General features: G+C 41.7%; 2 protein-coding genes and 1 pseudogene across 3 annotated transcripts in view; 1 reads left to right on the forward strand and 2 right to left on the reverse strand.

Annotated features, from left to right (window-relative positions):
• Positions 1–14,455, reverse strand: part of NPHP1 (nephrocystin 1) — a 92,911-nt gene extending 78,456 nt beyond the window's left edge. Inside the window, exons 1-4 of one of the 2 annotated variants that reach the window (XM_090281811.1) lie at positions 14,203–14,451; positions 11,510–11,583; positions 7,799–7,859; positions 6,570–6,694 (exon numbers count right to left, since the gene is read on the reverse strand). In XM_090281811.1, the coding sequence (XP_090137937.1) occupies positions 6,570–6,694; positions 7,799–7,859; positions 11,510–11,583; positions 14,203–14,271 (329 nt within the window). In that variant the 5' untranslated portion in view covers positions 14,272–14,451. Of the gene's footprint in view, positions 1–6,569; positions 6,695–7,798; positions 7,860–11,509; positions 11,584–14,202 lie in introns of both variants that reach the window. The other variant, XM_090281812.1, reaches the window with a different exon arrangement.
• Positions 3,110–4,025, forward strand: LOC150006540 (E3 ubiquitin-protein ligase RNF220 pseudogene; annotated as a pseudogene).
• Positions 14,456–17,222: 2,767 nt separating the features above from the next.
• Positions 17,223–18,193, reverse strand: MTLN (mitoregulin). Its single transcript, XM_090280357.1, has 2 exons — positions 17,886–18,193; positions 17,223–17,312 (listed from the first exon to the last, which is right to left on the reverse strand). Exon 1 carries the CDS (start codon positions 18,161–18,163, stop codon positions 17,993–17,995), a length of 171 nt encoding a protein of 56 aa, XP_090136483.1. The 5' UTR covers positions 18,164–18,193; the 3' UTR covers positions 17,223–17,312; positions 17,886–17,992.
• Between the last annotated feature and the right edge of the window lie 7,136 nt (positions 18,194–25,329).

Below are 25,329 nucleotides of genomic sequence, written 5' to 3' on the forward strand. Positions count from 1 at the left end.
CTGTGGGAGAAAGGGGGGGGCTGGGTGTGCGAAAGCAATAGGGAAAAATGTGGGACAAATGTAATAGAAAAACAAACAAAAATTTTTAGTGGGTGAAAAAAAGAAAATATAAAGAATGGAAACGCAATTCTAGTGAATCTTAGAAGGACAAGGATTTTCCTTCACACTGTGTATTTTTCTCCCTACCTGATCCCTCCAGAATTTGGCATTCTGAAGAAGTAAGTAATGACATAAGGTTCTGTGCATGAAACTAGTAAAACCTGTTGTGAATAGAGGTTTTGTTGACCAAGACTTTGACTGGAATGTCATGCCTAAAGGAGACATGCTTAGGCTCTGGTTGTTACCGAAAAGCCCTGAGGAACTAAGATTGACTTTAGAAGGTAATAAAAGCCCATGAGAAAAAAGGCCTTGTACCTGGGTTGGATGTACACTCCATGGCAATCTTTCCAGGGAAGGAATGAAGGTTGCTTTCCTGAAAGATGGCTAGAAGCAACCTTAAGGCACCATGGAAAACCTGAAGGACTTGAAAAAGACAGGTGTATACAGGCAAGGCTGAATGGCAGGTATGTGGCTCAGCTTCTATGCCCTGAAGGGCAGACTGAAGGTCACCCTAAATGTTCCTTGCGTAAGTTCCAGCAAAGCAGACCTAAAGATCATAAGTGATCATTCGCTACTCCTGTTGTGTTTATGCAAATGAACAGGATAAATTAAAAATGGACCTAATGCAGTCCCTTTAATGACAAGAAGGGTAATCTTAGGGAGAAAAATCGTGATCCAAGGAAAATCACTATAAAGTAGTGCAGCTAACCATCTTTAAAGTTCCTTTTCATTTAAAGTTTCTTTTCATTTGTAAGTTAAACTAGGTCTGTGGCATCATCAAAGATACTTAATTTACAGACAAGAAGAATGTCAAATGCCTTGCAATTGGATGTCTTTCCAATAAGACAGTCTTACAGATTTAGAGACTGGTTTGTGGGTTACATTGCATAAATTAACATGTGTTTTCTGTTTTCAAAGGGCATAAGCCTATGATCTCATTACCTGAGTGATTGTCTGTACATATAGGCCTCACTTAATCCTGTCTGCATCGCTGCCTCATGAGACTTAACGGTTTTGCTGAACTAAGTGGCTGGGTGGGTGAAGTATGGAGTGGTCTGTGGGCTTCACTTTAAAACTAGTTTCTCTTTTCTATCCTAATGGCTTGGACAGAAAGGACCCAGAGGTCTGAGAGAGGGGAAACCTAAAATATTTCCCTCGGCCCAAGCTAAGTATAGTGGGGAAAAGGGTTTTGGACAGGTGAGACATGCCTGGCACACCTTCCTCCAAAGAAGCCCTTTTTTTCCCCTAATGTGGGACATTGAAAAATTAATACCTGCCTTTTGTCATCTAGTGGTTATGGATTGAATGATGCCTTTTAACCCTGTTGCCAAATGTTGCCCCCAGAATATAACAAGGATGCCAGCCTATTAAACCAAGCACGCGTTGTCCGGGGACAGCCAACCGACCTGGAGTCTGCAAGAACCTTCCCCATGTGGGAAGGCCACCTTCCCCTCCACACCCCAACTCTTATTAGGGATTTCTGGACCCAAGGGTAGGTAGGACGACGACCATGCCCAGCTTGAAGCAGCTAGAGGAGCATGAGACCATCGCCCATCGTCCTCTATAAGATTATAAAGGGTCTTAAGTCTGAGAGGTGGGGATTGTTATTTTTTATTGTTATAAAAAATTAGTTAATTTATTTAAAAAATAATAATATAGGAAAGGGAGAAACCCAAGAGCTTGTATGCGTGACCCATGGGCATGGACTGGAGGGGGGGGATTGTTGGGGGAGGGGGGTGCTGGGCAGAGGGGAGCAAAGGGGAAAAAATTGGAACTATTGTCACAATATAATCAATAAAATATACTTAAAAAAAGAATAGGAACAGCATCATAGGTATGGGGATCATTTGGAGGGCTATAAGCTGGGAGGGGGAAGGGGGATAAATAGGGAAATGATGCAGGGACTAAGAAGCATAATTGGTTAGTACAAAATAGACAGGGGGAATTTAAGAATAATATAGGAAAGGGTGAAGCCGAAGAACTTATATGCATGACCCATGGACATGAACTAAGAGGGGGTGGGATTGCTGGAGGGAAGGGAGTACTGGGAAGGGGGGAGCAAAGGGCAAAAAAATAATTAGGACTGTAACAACATAATCAATAAACTATACTTAAAAAAAAAAAAAAACCACCACCCAACCACCTCCACAACCAACACACTGAAGGGGTGAACTCAGAGGGCACCAGAGCCCCAGTGAAGTAAGTTCTGCTTTGTGTGTGTTGGGGGAAGGGGGCTGCACAGCTGAGCCTCCACAGTGGTCAGAGGTTAGTGGTCAGTGGTCGCAGCCAGTCCTTGCAGCTGATCAACCTAATTGACATGCCAACAGCAATCAAAGCTTGACTACAACAGTAGGGTGTACACAGCCCACACAGGGTATTGGGGGGAACACTTTAAGGCCCAACTTGGGTGATCAGGAAGGCTGTGTCACTGGACCCTACAGAACACCTTCTACAAAAGGCCACTCTACCAAACTCAGAAGATGTAGCAGCACTATCTAAATACAGTGGTACCTCAGTACTCATCGTTAAATCATTCCAGAACTCGTAATGAGTGCCAAAACGGAGAAGGACTGAATGACGAAGCATTTTCTCTTGCTGGGCTGCATCATGACTCATACAAGTTCTAGCAAGTGTGACCAGTCCAAGCAAGCGTGACAAGTCCAAGCAAGCGTGACAAGTCCAAGCAAGCGTGACAAGTCCAAGCAAGCGCTGAGTGCTGAAGCATTTTTTCTTGTCAAAATGCAATGAGTACAGGGTTTGATGAATTCTGAAACCAACGAGTACCAAGGTATGACTGTACATAGAAACAAACAGAGGGAGGCTGCCAAAGTGAGGAGACAAAGAAATGTGTCCCAAATGAAAGAACAGAACAAAACTCCAAAAAAAGAACTAAACAAGGGGGGATCCATCCACATCATCGCCCTCACCGGCTGGGCAGCCAAGGGGCCCAAAGTGCTGGAAGCCACGGCTGGGACAGCACCACACGGTAGCCACAGGGTCCCCAGTGGCTATGCTGAGGGCCCAGAGCAGTCAGCAGAGCAGGGGAGCTGGCAGGAGGGAGGAAACCTTCCTACATGTATGAGCCAACCAGCAGACCTGACTGAATGCTCAGATTGGGAAAATAGAATGAAGGAAGCAAGATGAAGGGCAGTTATGTTTCCTGTGAAACTGCCCCCTGGCAGGATCAGAGCAGGAAATGAGTAGGCAGTGGAGCGTTGCCTTTCTAAGAGGGAAGGCTGCTGCATGGCTGAGGACAATGCCATGGACATTGAGAAGGAGAACAGCAACCGCTTTGAGCAGTTGAGTGGTGCAGGCAGAAGTGGATACAGGCCACTACTCTCCTGGAAGGTGGCAGCCAAGGCTCTACCTGTGTCATGTGCAGCAGCAAAGAAAATCCAGACAGTGATGCTGCCTTGGATGTGGATGGGGATGACACTCTGGAGTACGGGAAGCCACACTACATGGAGGCTGTCATCGCCTGCTCAGGTGAGGAGGCTTTTGAAGCCAGAGAGAGAGGCACTCCAGGGCACAGTCCTAAACGCAGCCCTCCTAGCACACGCATCACACCTGAGTTCTCTAAAAGGGCCAGTGACGAGATGCCATCCACCAGCAATGAGGACAGCAGCAAAAAGGAGGCCGTGCAGGAGACCTACAAGGACAGCAACATGGAGAAAATAACCGAGGATTCAGCTGTGACCACGTCTGAGGCCCTGAAGGCTTGGGTCAGGGAACTTGAACAGCAGCTATCACATGGGAACTGTTACAAATGCCTCATTTGCATGGACTCATACTCAGTGCCCCTAACATCTATCCAGTGTTGGCATGTGCACTGCAAGGAGTGCTGGCTGTGGACCTGGGGTGCCAAGAAGCTCTGCCTTCTGTGCAACACTATCACAGCACCTGCAGAGTACCTACTTGTGAGCTAGCCACCCCAGGCAGGCTTTGTCTCAAGCAGCTTCTCCTGCCTGCCTCTGTGATGTGACCCTATCTCTTATACATACTTGCACATGTTTCCCGTGTACATACATGTGCACATGTGTGTGGGCATGCGCACACACACACATAGGCCTCTGGAGTCAGAGTGGAGGCTGAGGCCCAGGTCCTGCCTGCTGCCTCCCACCAAAATTGAGGACCATACTTATCCCTGGTTCTATTCCCGGGAGGGGCAGGTAGGTATAGGTGAGGTGGGTAGCAGGGCAAGACTCCTGAGATCCTGCCCTCAGACTGACAGAGACACAGACATGCAAACACCAGACTCAAGCATGTGTAATATAGACTGTGTATGTTTATAATGTTGTGTATAATGGGATAACTTCTTACCCTTACACATCCCCTCTCCTTTAGTTATATGATTTTCTTCTTTTTTTAAGTACACCTGGAAGCAGTGCCTCCTTCAGGGCTGGCGAGGGTCTCAGCCCATCCACCTCTTCAGGTGCCTGCCTCTCTCTCTCCCATGTGCTTGATGTTCAGTGGTGTATATTTCTTCTCCCAGACATGGGACACATGCCCGAAGGGACATGATCCTCTCCTTAGTCTTAGTTCCTGGAGTTATTTATAAGGAGCTGGGGAGGAGGAGGCACAGAAATAGGAACTGAGCTACAGGTAGGGGCTGATATTGGGGTTAGTTACCGACTAGGGAGCTCCCATAAAACTGTCAGCTGATTTCTCAACAGGCCAGAAGGGATTGGCAAGAAATATTCAAAGTGATGAAAAACAAGGACCTACAACCAAGATTACTGTAACCAGCAAAGCTATCATTTAGAATCAAAAAACAGATAAAGAACTTCCACGACAAGAAAAAGCTAAAGGAATTCATCACCATCAAACCAGCATTATATAAAATGTTAAAGGGCTTTCTTTAAGAAGAAAAAAAGATCAAAAGTATGGATATTAAAATGACAAAAATGTACAACTATCATCAAATGAATCTAAAAAGACAAGCTAGGCAAACAACTAGAACAGGAACAGAACCATAGATATGGAGATCATATGGAGGGTTATCAGCGGGGAGGGGGAAGGGAGAGAATAGGGGAAAAGGTTCAGGGATCAAGAAGCATAGCTGGTAGGTACAAAATAGGGGGCCATTAAGAATAGTAAAGTAAATAGAGAAGCCAAAGAATGTATATGCATGACCCATGGACGTGAACTAAGCGGGGGGACTGCTGGAGGGAAGGGAGGTACTGCGCTTAGCGGGGCAAAGAGGGAAAATTGGGACAACTGTAATAGCATAATCAATAAAATATACTCAAAAAAAGAAAAATAAAGACAAAAACTGTAATAAGGTTTGCACTCTTGAGTTATTAGTTTGCATATTTATGTACAGTATCAAAATAAAGACTAAACCAATTACTTTCTTTAATAAAAATATCTATGAACAGTAAAATGGCACTAAATACATATCTACCAACAATTGAATCTAAAAAACAAAATAAATAAGCAGAACAGAAACAGACCCATACAATGAGGGAAACATCCATGTGCAAGAGATACATCAATTGGTTGCCTCTCACATGGCCTCAGTTGGGCACCTGGTCTGCAACCCAGGCAGTGCTCTGACCAGGAATCAAACTAGTGATCTTTTGGTTCTCAGGCCAGCACTCAATCCACTGAGCCACACCAGCCAGGGTGGTAATTTGGCCATTTAAAGTGGTCCACAAACATATTACTAAAGTGCTGTGTAGTGTTCCTACAAAGATGTAAAGCAGAAAGTGTGAGATCCCATGAGAGACGTAAAGAAGGGAAGTCATAACTGTCATAATCTTCTCTCAGGTAATTTATCATCTAGTTAAGGGAAACAAGCAGAGATCTGAAAAGCTAAATAAACACATATGTGAAAATATATAAAAATAAAGATATGGCTTTTAATGTCAATGTTCATATATAAGAAGAAAATTATTTGCATCATCTACTTACATATTTCTTCCTTTCATATTCTTCAAAAATTGGAGGAAGAAACATGTATAGTTTTTCTGCTGGAATAGATGTTTTCTACTTTGCCTTTGCAAAGTACAAAGATATCCTGATGGTATACACGAACCCAATTTGTGGAAAGCAGAAAGGAAAATATCAACTACTCAGATTCCTCAAATGCTGTTCCCTGATTTTTACAATGCATCCTGGAAAAATGTTAAGAATGTAGGTGCAAGGAGTCTAGAATTCCACTGACTTCTAGTATTGAGAATGACAAAGTAGCTGGTATTGGACTTAACCTTCTAACTAGAAACAGCTATAAAGTCTGGGCAAATCCAAACAGCTCTCTGAAGTGACTGAACATCAAGCAAGCAGGATTGAGGTCCTTTACATCTCTCCTGGGCTCTCACACTTTCTACCAAATTCAGTAAACCAATGTTGACTGACTACCCTGTTATGGCCATGTGTTTATATCTATACTGTTATGTGTCTGTATCCTGAGTGAAACATTAAAACTGCTGGTGACATAATATCTGAAAGAAAAAAGGGAAGAAGCATACTCAGTTCTATTTTCTCTACTTATGGACAAAGCAAGTTCCTGCAGTTGGTGGGTCAGCTTATCCAAGAGACTAAGCTCCTCCTCCTTTTTCTGATGATAGTTCCCAACAGGTGCAGGTTCATCAGCCTAGAAGAGAATATAAGTCCATTTTACTGAAAAATCTGTGTCCTCTGTATTTTTTAAAAGAAAAAAACTCCAATAAGTGGTGGAAGACAAAGCAAATTTCAGTATGAGTCTAGGCCTCCCTTAGAGAAGTAAGATAAAAGGAAATGCAATGATTAGGTTGGGGAAAGTAAACCAAATGAAAAACAAAACTGTAACTTGTTTTTCGTTTTGTTCCCTTGCTAGGAATCACAGACCATCTGTAGTTGGTAAGGGCTACATTCCAGGCAGAGGGACTTTGGTCATAAAGACAGGCTCCAATCCCAGTGCTGGCACTTCTTGGCAGTGAGATATTGGGAAAGCTGCTCCACCTCTGGGAAGCCTGTTTCTTCATCTGTGAAACAGGGGTGGGTTTTCAAATGTAGTGTCAGTCTGCCTCCTAAATTAAAGAGTTCTGTGTCACTGGAGAAATTCAGAAGTGACATTCAGTGACACTTGTCTCAGCTGCGGTAGAGAAGAGTCATACCCTGGACATGACTTCCAGCCTTCTGCTTGAAACGCTTTTGCGTGTCTGGCCTTAGCACCTACCTTAAGCTCAGGCTCACGTTCAATGAAAAACTCCTGCAGGGACTGACTGCCAAGCATAAGTTCTAGTTCCTTCTGTTTCTGCAGAGCAGAGTCACTAACATTAGAGCTGCCCTGTGACACAAGCAGCTTCTTTACCACTTTCACTCAGGGAAGGTTATATGTTCCCTCGTGTTTCTCTCTCTCTCTCCCCCTACCTTTCTTCCTCCCTCCTTCCCCTCCCTCCCACAATGTAATGCAAATTAAAACAATCCTAAACTACAAAACTCACACAATGCAAAAATAAAAATAGCTTCTTTCTGGATTTTCTGAATCCTCAATGCCAGGCGAGTTCATCACAACAGAACTTTTATCAGCATTTGGAGCCTGGGCTTTTCTGCTCCCAAGTCCACACTCCGTAAGCCTGCCGGGGAGTCAGCGCTGAGCACAGTCAGACTTCCCCACTGACGCAAACCCAGAGCTTCCCCACTCTAATGAATTCCCACTTGCTAAAAATATTTGTGAAAACAGATTTTCTCTAATATCATTAATCACAATACTTACTTTGTTTAATTTTTGAAGAGCATTTTTATTTTCATCGATTGCTTGTTTTAATTGGATACATCTAAATTTTTAAAAAGAGAAAAAAAATACTAATTTTTCTATTGTCACAACCAGGAAGTTATTTTATAAAATCATACATAAGTCTTTAAGCAGGCAAGGCAGTTAGCAATTGCATGGCTTATATTTAAAAATACACATTTAAATGCTTTTCCACCCATTAGCTTAGGATCCTCATAGCCCAGTTCTATGGTACACAGATATGATAACCAAAGCTCAGAAAGCTTCAGTGACTCCGAGCTTCAGTGTCCTAACTCTAAAATAAGGAAAGCCCTTGACTTGAAAATGTTTCTCCCACTCTAAAATCCACAAACCTAGGACTGAGCCAAGAGGACTCTCTAAGAATGATAACAGCTAAAAGGTATTGAGCACCAAGCAGAATGCTAAGCCATTTACAGGCATCATCTCCTTCAAGCCTCAGAACCATGCTCCCTCCAGACGGAGAAAGAGAAATTCTAAAAGGTGAGCACAGAGAGTCAACCATAGCGTAACCACAGGAAGGAAGAGCGGAGGACTACAGCAGCCTCTTCCTCGCACAGCGCATGCTCTTTTTGAACTTGGCCTGTCCGTTCACGTACGGTGTTTTAGTTATTCCATAGACAGTTCATATCATTTAGCTTATATCTTAGATTCCCAAGTGAGAAGTATAAAAATGACCTTAAATGGACTATAGCTAGGACTTACTTTATATATTAATTATGTTATGTTATTTATATTATATTATATAAATTAAATGACGTCCGTAACAACTAAGCTCTAAAGAGGGAAATCAGTCTTAAGGCCACCTAAGGTCTTTCTATTATTCAGGGAGAGAGTAAAGACACTAATTAAGTTTAGTTGTTGTTAAGGCCCTTTTATAAGTCTGACTTTTAGAAGTCTGCTTAGAGAAAGCCTGACAGCTCCTCTTTCTCTTAGCTCAGCCTTCCCCGCTCTCCCTCCATACCAGAGGACTCTTTCACAACTTCATGAATGAACTGGGGAGAATTATAGGTACTAAAGAACTTTGCTGTACACCAGGGTTACAGCCTACCCTATTCTTGCAGTGGAGATGCCACAGGCTAAGGGCTCATTCATAGGCCCTTGGAAATCCCTGCCCACATACACATAATTTTATTCTCATTCAGGAGGTAGGACAGAGACCTGTAAAAACAACAGTATAAAAACCAATGAAAGCTCTCTAGAATAATCAACCTAGTCCCTCATTCTTAAATAAAAATGGATAACCCAAGGACTGCAGGACATGGTAAAGAAAACGTGCAACATTTAAGATAAAATTTAAGACTAATCACCATTAAATAAATAAATAAGCTGAGCCCAGAGGAGCCAAAGACAACTCAGAGTAGAAAACTTTTTTAAAAATCTCCTAATCATGAAAATAGTAAAAAGATAACCTGAGAACAGGAACATGCTATGAAAAAAGAACAAGAAAAAACACTTGTAAGTTGCCAGTATGTCTGCTGAAATCAAACATTCTATCGGAAGTTAAAAGAAAAAGTCAAGAGAATCTCCAGGTGCAAACAAAAAGACAAAGAAACAAAAACTAATAATGGGCAGAAAGGGATCAAGAGAACTGTCCAGGAGGTTCAATGCCTGTCTCAAAGGTATTTCAGGAAGATAAAGACACACAAATGTAAAAATCTTATCTTTTAATAAAAGAAAAACTCCCAGAGCTCATGAGAGATATGAGTTTTCAAACTGAAAGGATGCACTGAGTGTTGAACAAGATAAAAACAAGTAAGACATTGTGATAAAATTTCAAAACACCAAGGCTAAAGAGAAAAGCGCCCTAACAGGTCAGTTAGAAAGAAACAGTCACCAAACTTAGCATCCCTGGGTGTGAAGAAACCTGACAATGTCTTCAAAGGTTTAAATAGAAATTATTTTTACTCTTATCTTCCTCCAGCCAATTATTAATCAAACATATGGGCTAAAATACATGTTCAGACATGTAAAGCTCAATGTAAAGTTTTAAAATGGCTGTGAGGAGGCCTTTTTATACACAGAGAAGACTATTTTATGGTTACTTGGGTTTAAAAATAATTAGTTTATTAAAATAAAATTTAAAAACCTAGTTTCCCCTGGGCCTTCAAATTTAGGTCACAAATCTTATTCTACTTTAAAACCTGGTAAAGCTAGTAAAATCACCTTCACTTTTTCTTTCATTATTGTTTAATTAATTCAACTTGACCTAAATTTCTTTAAAAAATCAATCCTACTAATAAATGTGGTTAATTAAATTCCCTTAGACATTTTAAAATTCATATAAACTTAATTTTGCTTTTAAGCACTTAGAATGCCTGACTTAAATGTTTTTCAAATAATTCTAATGAATCATTCAAACTAGTAGAATGAATCTTGTGTTCTTTTGAATGTTATAAACTTTTAAATACCCCAAACACACAGATTATCTTAATGATGTCCTAAACTTAAGACAAAAGTATTAATAATCTAATTCAATATAGTTTATCATGACTATATAATTTTAAACTCTATTTAATTTTAAACTCTTCCAGGAATGAAAAACAAAAAGGAAAACAAAACACTGATCCGTCGGGAGTATTTGAAATCTTGCTTCTTAGCATTGTCATTAGTTTAGCTCAAATAAACACATAAAAATTCTCAAACACACACACACACACCCCACCCCTCCATCCACCAAGAAGTCCATTTTCCTACCTCAGGAACTGTTAATAGACAGAGATTTCTGACCAGGACACAGGATCTGAGGCTACACAAGGCCAAGGACCTACCAGAATCCTGCCTAAGCCACCAATGTTCACTCTGAGCAGTTCTGTATAGTTGCTGTCACAAGAGCAAGTCCACAGCCTTCAGGTTTAGGGTGGTTTCTCCTAGATCCAAGTTATACCATGATGTAATCTTCCATTGGATTCACATGGACCAAAGCCTGCATCTCCACTGCAACCTCAATGACGTTCCCTCTCTCACTGGACTGAGTCCCGCATTCCTTAGCAAACTGAAAACATTTTTATTGCCTTCCCACTTTAATGTCTTATAGCAAAATAATGTTAAATAAATTAACTAACCACTGTGAACCTTAATATTCTCATGGTATTATTGTGAAAATTAATTAAGAAAAAGTTTTTTGAGTGAGGACAACACTGCTTAGTATATACAGAGTAGAAAATAAATTAAGTTGCCTCTTTTCAACATTTGTAATTCTCAACAGCAGACCCTCCATATCACCCTGCCCAGGCTCTGTAGCTTCAGCTTCACTGGAGAGGACACTCCAGCGTCATCGCAAGATGTCGATTCAACACGGGAGGAGACAGATACCGTGTCACTCCCGAGTTGGACTGCATAGCCATCTTCGGCGGTGCAGATAGACTCTTAAGAAGCTACACCATCGTCTCTTGAGATGGACGGCTGCCGACGACGAATTCTCAATTTAACTTATCATTCCAATATTTAGACTTGCTGGATATAGATAATTGCAAGAAATATTTTTAAATACATTTTGAAAAATTTCACTGCTACCTCAATATTATTTTTCATTATTATTTTGTCCTTTTAGAAAATACCTAATAAAAGTAAGGGAAGAAAAGAAATGGCCTCATACAGTTCTATGCTGTAAACACAACTCACTGAAGTACAAATACAGTTCCTGGAAAACTTATGAAATTTAGTATGCTTTACCTTTGGTAAATATCTCGCCTTTTACTGGCTTCTGGAGTTCCTTTCATTCGATGCTCAGAAAGCAAACTATCAACCTACAATAAATGGAAACTGTTTAAAATATCGTATTCTTAAATACAATATAACCTTAGGAAATAAAATTTTAATCTTTTCCCAATAATGAACACATACAAAAAAATGGAAAGAATTTTATAGTGAACACCAATATACCCACCTGCTAGATTCTACAATTAACATTTTACTATACTTATACTTATTCGATCCATCTATTCATCAGTCTGTCCAATTTTTTATGTATTTCAAGGTAAACTGAAATCATCAATACATTTCCCCCTAAATAATACACCATGGTTATCACTAGAGTTTCATTTCTGGGGTAAAACATACATACAACGAAATGCACAAATATTAAATATGCATTTGTATACACCCATGTAACCCAACCTCATCAACATATAGAAAAGTACCATTATCCCAGAATGTTCCCAGGAAGTATGTACTCTTTTTAAAATTTATTTATTTATTTATAATTTTTTTTACTCTTTATTTTTCAGAGAGGAGAAGGGAGGGAGAAATAAAGGGAGAGAAACATCCGTGTGAGAGAGAAATATCAATCAGTTTCCTCTTGTATGCGCCCTGACAGGGACCAAACCCACAACCCAGGCATGTCCCCTGACCAGGCATCAAACAAGCAACCCTTCGCTTTGCAGGACAATGCTCAACCAACTGAGCCACATAGGTCAGGGCTGTATTCTTTTGTGTGATCCTTTCACACAACATGTTTTTGAGAGAAGTCTATATTGTTTGTTATGGGTATCATTAGTTTATTCCTTCTTATTGCTGAGTAGTGTTCACTGTATGAATATACCATGTTTATCCTCATTCTTATGTCTTTTACCTTGACTTAGTTTTTCCAAACACTACATGTAACTTTGCCAATGTACCCTCAGAAGAGCCATATATTTCTGTTGAATTCTTTTCTATAAATGATGTGAAGACAAAGTAGATGAAGAAAGAGAAATACAAGTTCACTAGCTTCTTCTCTACTCTTACCATTTTACATCTGTCTGAGTGTAATTACAACATTCACAAACCTGGTGGGTCAGTACAGGCATGATTGAGCTGGACACCAAGTTGGAACTCTGTTCTGTGTTTCGCTTTAGGTGCCCTCTGAGGGGCCAGGGAAGGATGAGCTCACACTATTAAAGAGCCCTTCCTAGATTTTCAAAGGATCCTGAGCCAATTCTTCTCCAGGTTGAAGAACCTTGATAATAGTTTGTTTTGTTTCATCTTTGTTTTAATAACAATTTTTGTAGTTCACATCTCAAACTTCTCCTGGTTCTCTCAAAGTTCCACTAAATTATAATTAGATACAGAACCATATTAAACATCTAGCCAAAGCTCAGCTTAAGTCAATGCCTCATCAAGTTTTATCTTTATTTCTACCAGAAGAGTATTGTTTTTTTTTTTGCACCACCATAATTCCAAAAAAATCACTTAAGAAATATATATCCATCATATCTTTGGTACATTTTAAATGAGAGCCAAAACTGGATAAAATATGAGCATTCGATAAATCTCTTATCTGCCATAGATTATAAAATAATTTTATTTAGTGGAAACACCACTTCGTAATAATGAAATGTAAAATAAAAAGTAAAATTAGGAAAGTGAAATAGGAATTTCAGAAACTATACAACTTTTTATTTTTTAAGTAATATACATTTGGTATTCAAAATCATGAAAATATTAAAATGTATGGGAACATAATAATCATCAGCAAGCTACCAGTTACCATTCTAGCATGTTTCCTTCTTTTTTCTATATATGTATATATTTTTAAATCTTATTGTAATACTGTATACTCAATTTATATTTTTTCTAAACTGACATTTTGTCAGTTTACCTAACACATTAAAATCTCTAACAAAATTGTAATCACAGTATTATAGTTCATCCTAAGTTATGTAACTGTTCCCCATTATTGATCAGTTAAGTTGTACCCAGTCTTTTCTATTACGAGTAATGCCGTGATGAACACTTTTACACATTAATATCAGTCCCAATCTTTTTATTATTATGTAGGGTAAATTCCTGGAAATGGAATCGCCCAGCCTAAGAGCATGAGTATTTGCTCCATATTCTCAAACCGCTTTCCAGAAATGCTGTACCTTATAGATGAACGCAGGGTATGCAGGTGGCTGTTTCATCACAGCCTCCCCAGTACTGAGGATTGTGATTTTTAAAATGATCCTGCAAGGACTTGATTATCTGTGAAGGTAACTTTTGTCATGTGCATGTCTTCTTATTCAAGTACTTTGCTCTTACACATTTCGCTTGAATTCCGTGTGGCACTGCCGGCCTCCGCAGGAGGAAGGCCGGAGGACAGGTGGTCTCGTGACTGGAAATGGTTACTGAGCTAGGCTTAGGAAGGTGTCAGGTTCATAGACTGAAATGTTAGGGCGAGGGTCTTCCAGTGGAACGTCACCGTTTCGAGACGTTGGGTCCCTGAGGTCGGGTGGGAGGATGAGAGGGTCAGAACCTGGGTTTGGTGAGGGAGACTGTGATAGGAGCGTTAGAGTTGGGAACGTCGTCGTGGTCTGGGCGACTCCAAGGATTCAGATACTCAGCTTTTGCCCCGCCAGCGCCCCGGCCGCCCCACTGCCCAGGCCCTGAGGAACAGCCAGACGTACCTGCTGCTTCAGCTCTCGGCTATGGCGCTTCAAGGACTGCAAGGAATTGCGAGATCGCCGCGCCAGCATCTCCTAGCCTCTACTCCGGGCGCGCGCCAGTCGTCAGGGAAACCGCCTCCGGGACCCGGAAGGTGACGTCACCGGGTGACGCCATCAGCGAGCGTCCTCCCCCCACAGCCCCACGCTGCGGGGGGTGTCGGAGAGAGCATGATCGGTGGCCCTCTGTCGTGTATCCCCGCCGCTGCAGGTCCGAACCTCTAAGACGCCCAGCGCAGGTGGTCATCTTTTCCTGGCCAATCCAAAGGCCTGGGGTGGAGGTGGGGGAATTCCCACGGCCTCCAAAACGGCTGGATTCCTCGGGTTACGCCACTAGTTTTCTGATGCCAGGTTTGCTAAACCAACCTTAAGATACCATGTAAGCGTGTTACTCTTAAATTTACAGCAAGGATATTTTTTCTCTATAGCCCTCATGGATCCATGGTTCTGCTGCATAGTCTCTTTTCAAAAGTCAGTGATTAGTTCTTTGCAATTTATGGTATTGCTGAAGTTTCATTCTATTTGCATTTCTGTGAGGATGGTGATTCTGTCTTGTTCTACAGCAAGCCTGTGAGCAAATAATTATGATCCCCATTTTACATCTACTCTCAGGTTGTAATGACATTTCCCCCAAATGGGACTGGACCCAATAATAAATCCAATTCCCAAAGGCTTTCCACTACACTAAGAATAATGATCTGAGCTCACTTTTCAAATGATGAACCACACTAATATAAATGTTCTTCAGTACCACGCACAATTGGATTACACAAGCCCAACTGCCGTATAAAGTGACAAATGTCCACCTCACTGAATTTTCACACTGAACACACTCCCACACATCACCCTCTTAGGTCCTACCCACCTCTACCCCTCCAATATCAAAAGTAAACATTATCCTAATTGCTAGCAGCACAAAACTTGTAGTGTGTCCTGGCAGCTTGTCTGGCTTTTCACACAATGTGTTCGTGAGATACACTTGTGTCAGTGTGTTTTGTTGTAGTTTGTTCATTCTGATATTTCATTGTGTGATGTACTACTCAGACTCATTCCTTCTGCTGTTGCTGGTCATGTGAGTAGTTTCCAGTTTATGACTGTTATAACTAGAGCTACTATTTACATATATACATAGTGGGAACACAGGTCATGTTTTATGTTCAAATTTAGTAGATACTGCCTATTTTCCCAAAGTTGTACTGATGAATCAGTACTTCTAAGTGATCTTGTAAGAGGTAAGAAAAAGAAAAAAATTGCACTAAAGACAATTCATAATTTATGAAATCCTTATTTATTTTAAATATATCTATAAATAAAATGAGGAAAGATATCCTATATCTGATTTATAGGGATTCCCATATTTTAAATGGAAAAGTTACAGGGTCATGAATATAATTTTAACTCTATGTTGCAAAAAATAAACCCCCAAAATATGTGTATACATATGGGCAATGAGAAAGATGCAAAAGTTTATTACTCTTGTTCACCTCAGGTGAAAGATGACTTTGATTTTATGTATTTTTGTCCCATATTCAGAATTACAGTCCTGGAACAGCATCAACATCAAAATGGTGGGATTGGGGGCAGGGTGGGGGATCGTGTATTTTGATGAGTGAAGTCTTTCATTTCCAGGGTACATGACTGACATCCTAACCCATCTCCCAACCTCTTCATTGCCAATTTTAGCTAACATGAGAAAAGGAACATCTCATGTGAAACAGCATTTGGGGGGGGGGGGGAGGTTGGAAACAATCACATCTAAGAAGAGCATGGGGGTAGAGTGCTAGAGATGAAATGGTCACAGAGGCAATGCTAAGGGGAATTGCCCACCACAGAGCTGGGGACACACAGCCACAGTGTAAAGGGGCAGTAAGCAGAAAACAGGGAACAATTAAGAGTGGCATCGGGTGGCTGAAAACCACATAAGCACCTAGATAGGGCTTTGTGGGGTGGGGGGTCGGGGGGACATGTACAGCACAGGCCCAGAGGGTCAGGGATGACAGAACATTGAGGTGAGACAGGAAAGGGAGATGAGTGTGTCAGCAGGCTACACATAATAGGAAAGGAGGCAACATTGGAACAATCAGTGCCCCAGGAACAAGGAAAATGGCACACGAATAGGCCCAACCAGCCAGGGCTGGTCATAACCTAGACGCTTAACTGGGCACAAACCAACAGTCTAAGAGCACCATGTACCTCAAGAAACCTACCTTGTCTCAAAGAGCCTCAACTCCTGGAGCCTTAATGAGCAGTGGTGACTAGTGTACTTCAGCAAACTGAAGCCCAGATGGGACAGAGCTCTAAGACCCAGCATTTCAGTCCTCAAGTACTACATTCACAGAATGAACATAAGGCTGGACGTAACAAAGCATAATGGCCCCAGTAAAATGGGAAAAATAAAGCTTACTGTGGAAACAAACTTTTCTAATATTTTTTTTTTTAACATGGAGCTGCCATTAAATTGGCTAAGACACAAAATTAATCTTTACAGGAATGAGCAAGGGCAGTGTTTTAGAAAACACCTCTTGCAAGTCTAAAAATAACAAGGGACTTGATGTCTTGCTCTTGATTTTTAGATATAGTTGGGATTTATCACTAAGCTCTATTCAAGAGGGTTTCTCCTTCACATGCATATTTCATAATGACACAAGTGAAACTTTTGCCAATAAAAACATATACTATGTACTTGGATTATGTTGTCACTCCTGGAAGTGCAAATTTCTTACATACATCACCATTAGCTCAGTTATTTTTACACAGCCTCTTATTTTCATGATCAGGTCCAATAAAACAACTGACCAAAAGGATTCAAAATGGTGCTGAAGCCAACTCTGCCTCAGAGTTGTACCAAGGAATTAGCACAGATTCCTTAAGAAACAAAGTATCTGCTCAAAGACACTAACGTATTTTTGAAAATCCAGCTCTATTGATGCAGTGAACTGCAAGGCCAGCAAGATATTCCTTTTCCTTTTAATAAAAAGTACAAAGACGTTTAAATTTTTATTTTAAAAATAAAATTGATTCATAAATGCAAGAAGTCATTTTTGTCCCAGTGCTCAATATCCATCTTCAAGAAGCTACTGAAAAGAGAAAAGAAAAAAAACTGAGAAATACATAATCATTAACTTCAAATTATCCTATTGTAGAGTTAAACCATGAACTACAAGATCTGGTGTTGCAGGTAAGAAAACAGACCGTGAGCATTTGCACACCTCCCATGAAAAGAGACAGGACTAGATGAGGGACTCGACTTCCAGGCCATTGCTCTTTCCACTTTGTCAGGCTGCCAGTAACCTAAGGATTCAGACTGGAGTTTACAAAACACCCGTGCAAAGGCTATGGTGCTAAAAAGGAAATTATTGACGAGAATGATAAGAGGGCGAAAGGGTGGCAGGGACACCCTGGGATCGTCTGTTTTCCTTTCCTTCTGTACAGTATTTACATTTTAAGTTAAATACAGTGACATTGCACGTAGTAATTCCCAGTAAATACACGCAATGGACTGAGCTAGGATACCAGTGCAAGCTACTGGGGAAAACAAAACCTCCTCTTCCCGGTGTCTGTGGGAGCAAGCCACCTCCTGTGAGCTGTCCCCTGACATGCACCCCACTCCAGAGTCTCCCCAGACAGCCACTGTAAGTGCTGCTCACCGACACTCTGGCAGACTGGGAGTGTGAGGCGAGCCTGGCTCAGGCGGGAGGCCCGCGCGGAAAAAACAACGTGGGCGCGAGGGGGCCGGCGGGGCAGACGTCCCAGCTCAGGCCAGGTCCAGCTTCTTCTGCGTCACCGCCAGCTTGTCCTGCAGTCTCCGCTTCCTCCAGTCCAGGTAACGCCTCCGCAACCGGTTCGCCTGCCAGCCCACGAGCACCCCGGACACAAAGGCCAACAGCACTGACAACTGCAGCTTCCTCTCGGACACATCCGCCATGGCGGCTGCCTGCCTATGGCGCGTGGTGACTGTCAGGCGGCGCAGCGTGTTCAAGGAGGAGGAGAGAAGGCGTGCCCAGCGTCCAGCACCGCCCTCTGTGAGGTAGAAGCAGAGACTGGCTCTTGAAAGATAAGTAGGATAATCAGAAGAGACTAAATTTCCCTCGATCTCAGTTTTTTCATTTGTAAGTGAGTTTGGTATGATCCTGTAGCTCTAAGACATTTTTTTCTAAGACATTTTAAAAAGGCACTTTTGACAGCCTCAGTATCATCGATAGGTTATGTGACTTTACGCAAAACAATGTATAACGACACCAATTTTAACACGGTAATTGATATAAACAAGAGTTAAGTTTCTACAGCATCTCCTCAATGTTATAACAAAATTACTTTTAACGAAATGATGTTATCTGAGAACCTGATGTACTAGGGCCACTGGTGTTATTGCAAATTTGAACCTTGCTTGAAATTCTTGTCTCATCCCTAAGTGGCCTTTGGGCTACAAATAAGCCAAATCATGTACACTGGAGCCTCGGATATGGGAACACCTTAGACACATAAAGCTGGCAGAGACCTTATTTTAGCAGGAGGAAACCGGCGAGAGGGGAAAATAGAGCTGCTGAGGAAGAAGCAGGGGTGTAAGATTTTAAAACCGCTGTTAAAGAGTCATTGTGTCCTTGATTGAGACTTTAGATTTTTCCCAGACTTTGTATTGTTTATTTTTTTATTTTTAAGTATATTTTATTATGTTGTTACAGTTGTCCCAATTTCTTTTCCCTTCGCTCCCCTCTTCCCAGTACCCCCCTTCTCTCCAGCAATCCCACCTCCCTTAGTTCAGTTCATGGGTCATTGTGTTACAGAACCCCTGGGCTACTCCAGTTGAAAACAAACCCACGGGCTCTTTAGTTAGGGACCCGTTTGCCCGCCGCCAAAATTATAACTCTCAATACCAGAGTTTAGTGAAAAGAAAAAGAATAGTTTATTTAACAGTTATATAGATTTAATTATTTGCGGATTTCTGTTGTTAAGTCTTATGTTCTTTAAAACACCCATAAACACATATCCTTGCCTCCCCCCTACCAAACCAGGCTAGTTTTAGAAAAGTCAGAGAAACCCTTTCCCTACTTTCCAAACACAGTTCAGCTTTACCAGTAGCTGCCAATCATTCAATCCTGATTGGGGAGACCTCGTCTGTGTTATGGGGTCTACCAGCTTTTAATCCAGAACCTCATGGATTCTCAGCCTCCTTGTAAACTGTATAGTTAGTCCTTTTGTAATCCGCAGTCAGCCTCAGCCTTAGTCCAATTCGCACAGTCCGCCTTAACCTTAGTTAAATCCGCACAGTCCGCCTTAACCTTAGTTAAATCCGCACAGTCCGCCTTAACCTTAGTTAAATCCGCACAGTCCGCCTTAACCTTAGTTAAATCCGCACAGTCCGCCTGCCTAAAATGTCTGCCGCTTATTTTTAAATCCCTGACTACATCCTCTGATGTAGTGGGTGCGGTAACCAGTTCTGACCATTCACAGAACCTTACGCAGGTTCTGTGTGCTTTCTCCATACCATCCCCTGGTTCAAGACTCCTCCCATCTACCCGAGGCCTTGGATGCATCAAAGCCATCTTGCATAAGAAAGACATCGGCCACCAGCCTCAGGCATGTGGAGGCACTCCAAAAGCTGCTTCCTTCTCCCCATCCCCCAGCAGCAAACTCCGGGGCTTTTCTGGAACACCCCTGTTTCTGTAACAATTCCATATAGGTTCTTTGGCTTCACCCTTTCCTATATTATTCTCAACTTCCCCCTGTCTATTTTGTACCAACCAATTATGTTTCTTAGTCCCTGCACCATTTCCCCATTTCTCCTTCTTCCTCCTCCCAGCTGATGACCCTCCAAATGATCCCCATATCTATGATTCTGTTCCTGTTCTGGTTGTTTGCTTTATTTTTTTTTTTTTTTTTTTTAGATTCAGTTGTGGATAGTTGTTTGTTGTCATTTTAATGTTCATAGTGTTGATCTTTTTCTTAAATAAGTCCCTGTAACATTTCATATAATAATGGCTTGATGATGATGAACTTCTTTAGCTTTACCTTGTCAGGGAAGCACTTTATCTGCCTCTCCATTCTAAATGATAGCTTTGCTGCATAGAGTAATCTTTGTTGTAGGTCGTTGCTTTTCATCACTTTGAATACTTCTTGCTAGTCCTTCTTGCCTGCAAAGTTTCTTGTGAAAAATCAGCTGATAGTCTTCTTATAGGCACCCCTTTGTAGGTAACTCTCAGCTTTTCTCTTGCTGCTTTTAAGATTCTCTCTTTATCTTTAATCTTTGGCGTTTTAATTATGATGTGTCTTGGTGTGGTCCTCTTTGGGTCTCTCTGTGCTTCCTGGACTCGTATGTCTATTTCATTCACCAAATTTGGGAAGTTTTCCTTCATTTTTTCACATAAGCTTTCCATTTCTTGCTCATCCTCTTCTCCTTCTGGCGCCCCTATGATTCAGATGTTAGCACGTTTAAGGTTGTCCCAGAGGTTCCTAAGCCTCTTCTCATTTTTTTCAATTCTTGTTTCCTCATTCTGTACTAGTTGACTTTGTTTTTCTTCCTTATATTCCAAATCATCGATTTGAACCCGTTTCCTTCCCTTCACCATTGGTTTTGTGTGGATTTTCCTTCGTTTCATTTAGCCTAGCTTTCACTTCTTCCCTTATGCATTTGTCATCCTTAAGCATATCTGTCAAGTCTGTGAGCATCTTTATCACCAGTGTTTTGAACTCTGCGTCTGTAAGGATGGCTATCTCCTCGTTTGTTCGGTTGGCTATCTCCTCGTGACTTAGTTCTCCCACTGGAACCTTGATCTGTTCCCTCTTTTGGGCCATACTTCTCTGTCTCCTCATCTTGACAGGCTCCTGTGTTTGTTTGCCTCTGTGTCTTAGGTAGAGCTGTCCCAACTGTTACGTTGTAAGAGGCAGAGCTTTAGGTATTTGTCAGTACAGGGCGACCTCTTTTACCACGTTGTGGCTGGTGTTGCATCACAGGGAGGGGTCTGAGAGGGAACAATGCTGCTTGCTCAGCACTCACCCCTTTTCCAGGCACTTCTCCCACTTACATATATGACCAGGGCTTCTCTAGGTGTTGCCCTGGCCGTCGTTCCCAGAGTGGGTGGGTTTGCAGATATTCTAGGACCATGGATACCCTTTAAACAAGCGGATTCTGCTGAGAGACTGGCAGTTTCTTCCTCCATCCCAACCCTGACTGGTTTTCACTCAGAAGCAATGAGGCTTTACTATCCCCAGTGCTGGAACCATGAGCTGCGCAGTCTGTCCTGGTGCTGGGTGCACTCCCCAGGTGTCCCTCCTGACTTTTTAAAACATGTGACTGTGCTTCCCGCCAGCCTGCTGCTGCCGTCGCTACTGCCATCACCACACCACGTCCTCTCTGCCCCAGCTCCACCCCTCCTACCTGTCTGGATGAATATTTCTTCTTTATATCTTTGTTTGTTGGACTTCTATGCAGCTCGATTTTCTGGAACTTATGGTTGTCTCTAGTTTTGAGGTAGTTGTATTCCTTCTTAGTTGTGGAGGGAGATGCAGCATGTCTGTCTAGGCCTCCATCTTGGCTGGAATTCTGTATCCTTTCAATGGAACATTTTAATAGATTTGATAATGGTCAGCCAGCTCTGACATGATGTTTAAATTTGGATTAACAGGTTCAATAGTCAAGTATAGTAACTGAACGGATTACAAGAGTGTCTTTTGAATGATTCATTAACTGCCACAGTTGAGTTTGCTGTTTGAAGAGCTTTCCAAAAGAAAAAAATGTTACCATTTACAGTATTAGAATTTTACTTGTTATAAGTTAATTTAAAGTATGTAAATGAAATTGGTTTTCTCTTCAATTCCAGGACCCGAGCAACAGAGCAGTGATTTTATACTCTATAGCCCCCATAAAAGGTGTAGCTTTGCCATGATTAAAATGGAGCATTCAACACAATAGGTCCTTGAATTTTAGCTTGGAAGAACTCTTGCTGGGCCTGTGCCCACCCCGTGTCTGGGAGTCTTTGCTAGAACCGTAGTTTTTCAGCCTTTTTCTCTGAACTATTAGAAGTGGGAAGAGAAGTCCCTGTGTGGTTATGTGATCCAAGTATGACTCATTTCCTCCCAGCATGTTGGCAAAACTGCAGGGGATGCTGTGGGGAAAGTTGAATCGTTATCCTTCTCTTTGGCAGGGTCCAAAAAACACTTCTTTATCCTCCTCTCCAGTCTATAATTCTGGGGACATGCACAGTAGAATGGCCCCCTATAAGCTTTTCAGGAAGAACAGGAAAATCCTTCAGGTAAGACACCAGCCAGGCTCCTCATAATTCTGAGGTAAGTAGTCATCTACAATTCACTCATTATTTCAACAAGTACAGGTTTTCCACTCTCTCCAAAAATAGAGATTCCTGTGAAACCTTTTGTAAGTCAGCATGGCATAAAATGAAGAAATGATTATTACCTTTAATTTCTATCAAAAAATTTCTGAGTGTTCCCAGATCCAAAATTCAACATAGGCACAATGGCTTTATATTGTTTATTATGATCAAAACACTTAATTACATCCAGTTTTATGCTCAGTCTAACACCCTTACAAGCTGTCTTTGGCATTTCTGATACCCTAGGACACAACCTGCTAATGGACACACAAAATCAATGGAGATGAGGCCCAGATGCTCCCAGAGACAGCTCAGAGCTCTGGGATGGATGCTGAGGTGCGGAGTATGGTTCTAGGGAAGGAGGTCAGTGGGGCCACTCTTGCTGCTGGGAGACCTCTTCCTCTTTCAAGGATGAACACCATTTTTGCTTTTTGCCTTTCTTTTCTTCTTTTTTTAAAGTGAAAATCCTCCTCAGATTTTTTTGACTAGCAAAAACAAGTATTGATGTAGGTCTTTCATCAACTTTCACCTTCCCATATGCCTAATTATCTTACACAAACTGGTTCATTCTTATTTGGTTAGACACCTAGTCTGGATACAGAGTTGCCTTCCCTTCACACAGCGTTTCTGTTAGCTACAATCTGTAGACTCACAGAGTCCCTCATCCACCATCCTGGTATTCCACTGGGCATGGCTTCTAATCAAGGGACTCACTGGTCAGGAATAAGGTATGGCAATCAGCCCAGGCTCATGAATTTGCTGGGCTTTCCCAGTTCCCCATCATCCTGAAGCAGCTGACTTGACAGAACAGAAGAATGGGCCAGTCCTCTGGGGAAGGGGAATTTGGAGGTGCTCTTCAGTAGTCAAGGAGGTGGGACTGGCCCTTCTCCTGTCTCCCACACCCAATTAGCTGATGACACTGCAAGATTTCATAGTCCAAGGAGGAACATGAGAGTCTGAACCTCATTGAAAGGAGCATGGGAAGTGAAAGAACCAAACCACAATGCCGAAGTTGTAACAGAAATAGGACTTTATAATAATATTGAATCTGGCTTTTATTATTGTCAACCAAAGGTCATTGGCACTAATTCAATGCCAACAAGAATCCCCATTGTGGGTTTCAGTGAAGAATAAAACTTTATTCAGTGCAAACAGCTCGACTGTGATACAGCACAGCTATGGAACAGCTGCAGAGTGTTTCAACTCAATTATGAAGCAGCACAGCAAGCCTGTGAGGTGGCCTTGGGGCCATGACCCTCTCTGGCTAGACAGCTCTGCTCTGCTATGGTCTGTTCTACCTCTTCTGGTCCAGTCCTGTCTGTTTCATTCTGCCATGAACTGATCTGATCCACTCTGCTCCAATGAAATATTTTCAGTGTTTCAGCTTCAGCAGGAGAAATGCAGTCTTCAGTCTCTGGTGGAAAGGGGAAGTGCGCTCTCCTAGCAGAGCGGGACTGACATTTCTAGACAGAGTCCCTGTCCCTTGTCCCTGATTGTCTTCATGCAAATGAAGACTCCAAATTTTTATAGTTTGATTGGTCCAAAAAGCACTCTTCTGATTGGTCAGAATGGAACCTCTCTGATTGGCTGGTGAAGATGCTGATGGGCTATAACTGCACAGCTCCAATTGAGCAAGGAAACCCTCAGTGTTATTGGTTGAAATACTATTGCAGGAACTCGTTTATAAAAGTTGGCTCAGATGGCAGAAACACAGTGCAGGTGGGCAGCGCAGTGCAAGCTTCTCCCTGAAATGCAAGAGAGACTCCATGTTTAGAAATAACAGTCAGGCTCTGCTTTTAAATTTGAGCCCAGTTAGTCACCAGGAGCCCTTTTCTGTAGGTATATCTTCCTTCTCATGATCTACATTTTCCTCATTTGATCAGATCCTGTCAACAGACAGCACTGAAGATCAGCCAGGTCATTTTGTCCTTTGTCGGTGCCAGAGTGACTTGGCTACCTTCTCTGGTTTCAGCTAGTCCCTCTATGGGACTCCTGTGGCAGGAAAGTAGCCACTAAAGCAACCAGAGCCATTTGCTTCCAAGAGGTCTTACAGGCAGTTGCTAACCTAAAAAAAAACCAAACAAACAAAAACAAAAACAGTCTCATAAAAGCAGCCAGAACAACTTGGGAAAAGTTAAAGAATAACAAAGGCACTTAGCTCATAAGAGAAATTAGGGGTAATTGACAAAAGGTATTTGGCATCAGGAGTGAAAATTTTAGCCAGTATACATTACAAACAGAGGAGATACAGTCACTTGATGAGTCATTTCTATTGTTCATGCAACCATTACTCAAGTTTTTACAGAAGGTTATAAACATTTGGTTACACAGAACATCAATAGCTTGACAATGAAATATATTAAACAAATTAAAATAACAATAAAAGCAAAATAATCTGCAACTCAGACCTTAAAATAACTCTGAGCCCATTTGGGAGCCAACTGAAAATAAAAGAAAATTTAACCAGCCATTGACACTAGAGGTAAAACTGGAATGCTTATTAAAGGATTTGGCAAGGTTAAGGAATTTGGTTGTTTCTAATTTTACCTGGGAAGAAATATTTATCCAGGTACAGCAGGAGGTATTGGCTATGGCACAAGCCTCTCCTTGGGCTGTGAGTACAATCAAGGGTGAGTATTGTCAAGGACTACTCATGCCAAGGAGTCTAAAGATGTTAACTGGACTTGAATGCTCTGGCAGTTGAGCAAGCAATTCAATGGACAGTTCTAGTTAAGTTTTACATTATTATGTCTAGTTGAGCTAT

The sequence above is a fragment of the Furipterus horrens genome, unplaced genomic scaffold, assembly GCF_987537825.1.
Source record: "Furipterus horrens unplaced genomic scaffold, mFurHor1.1.pri manual_scaffold_6, whole genome shotgun sequence".
NCBI lineage: Eukaryota > Metazoa > Chordata > Mammalia > Chiroptera > Furipteridae > Furipterus > Furipterus horrens.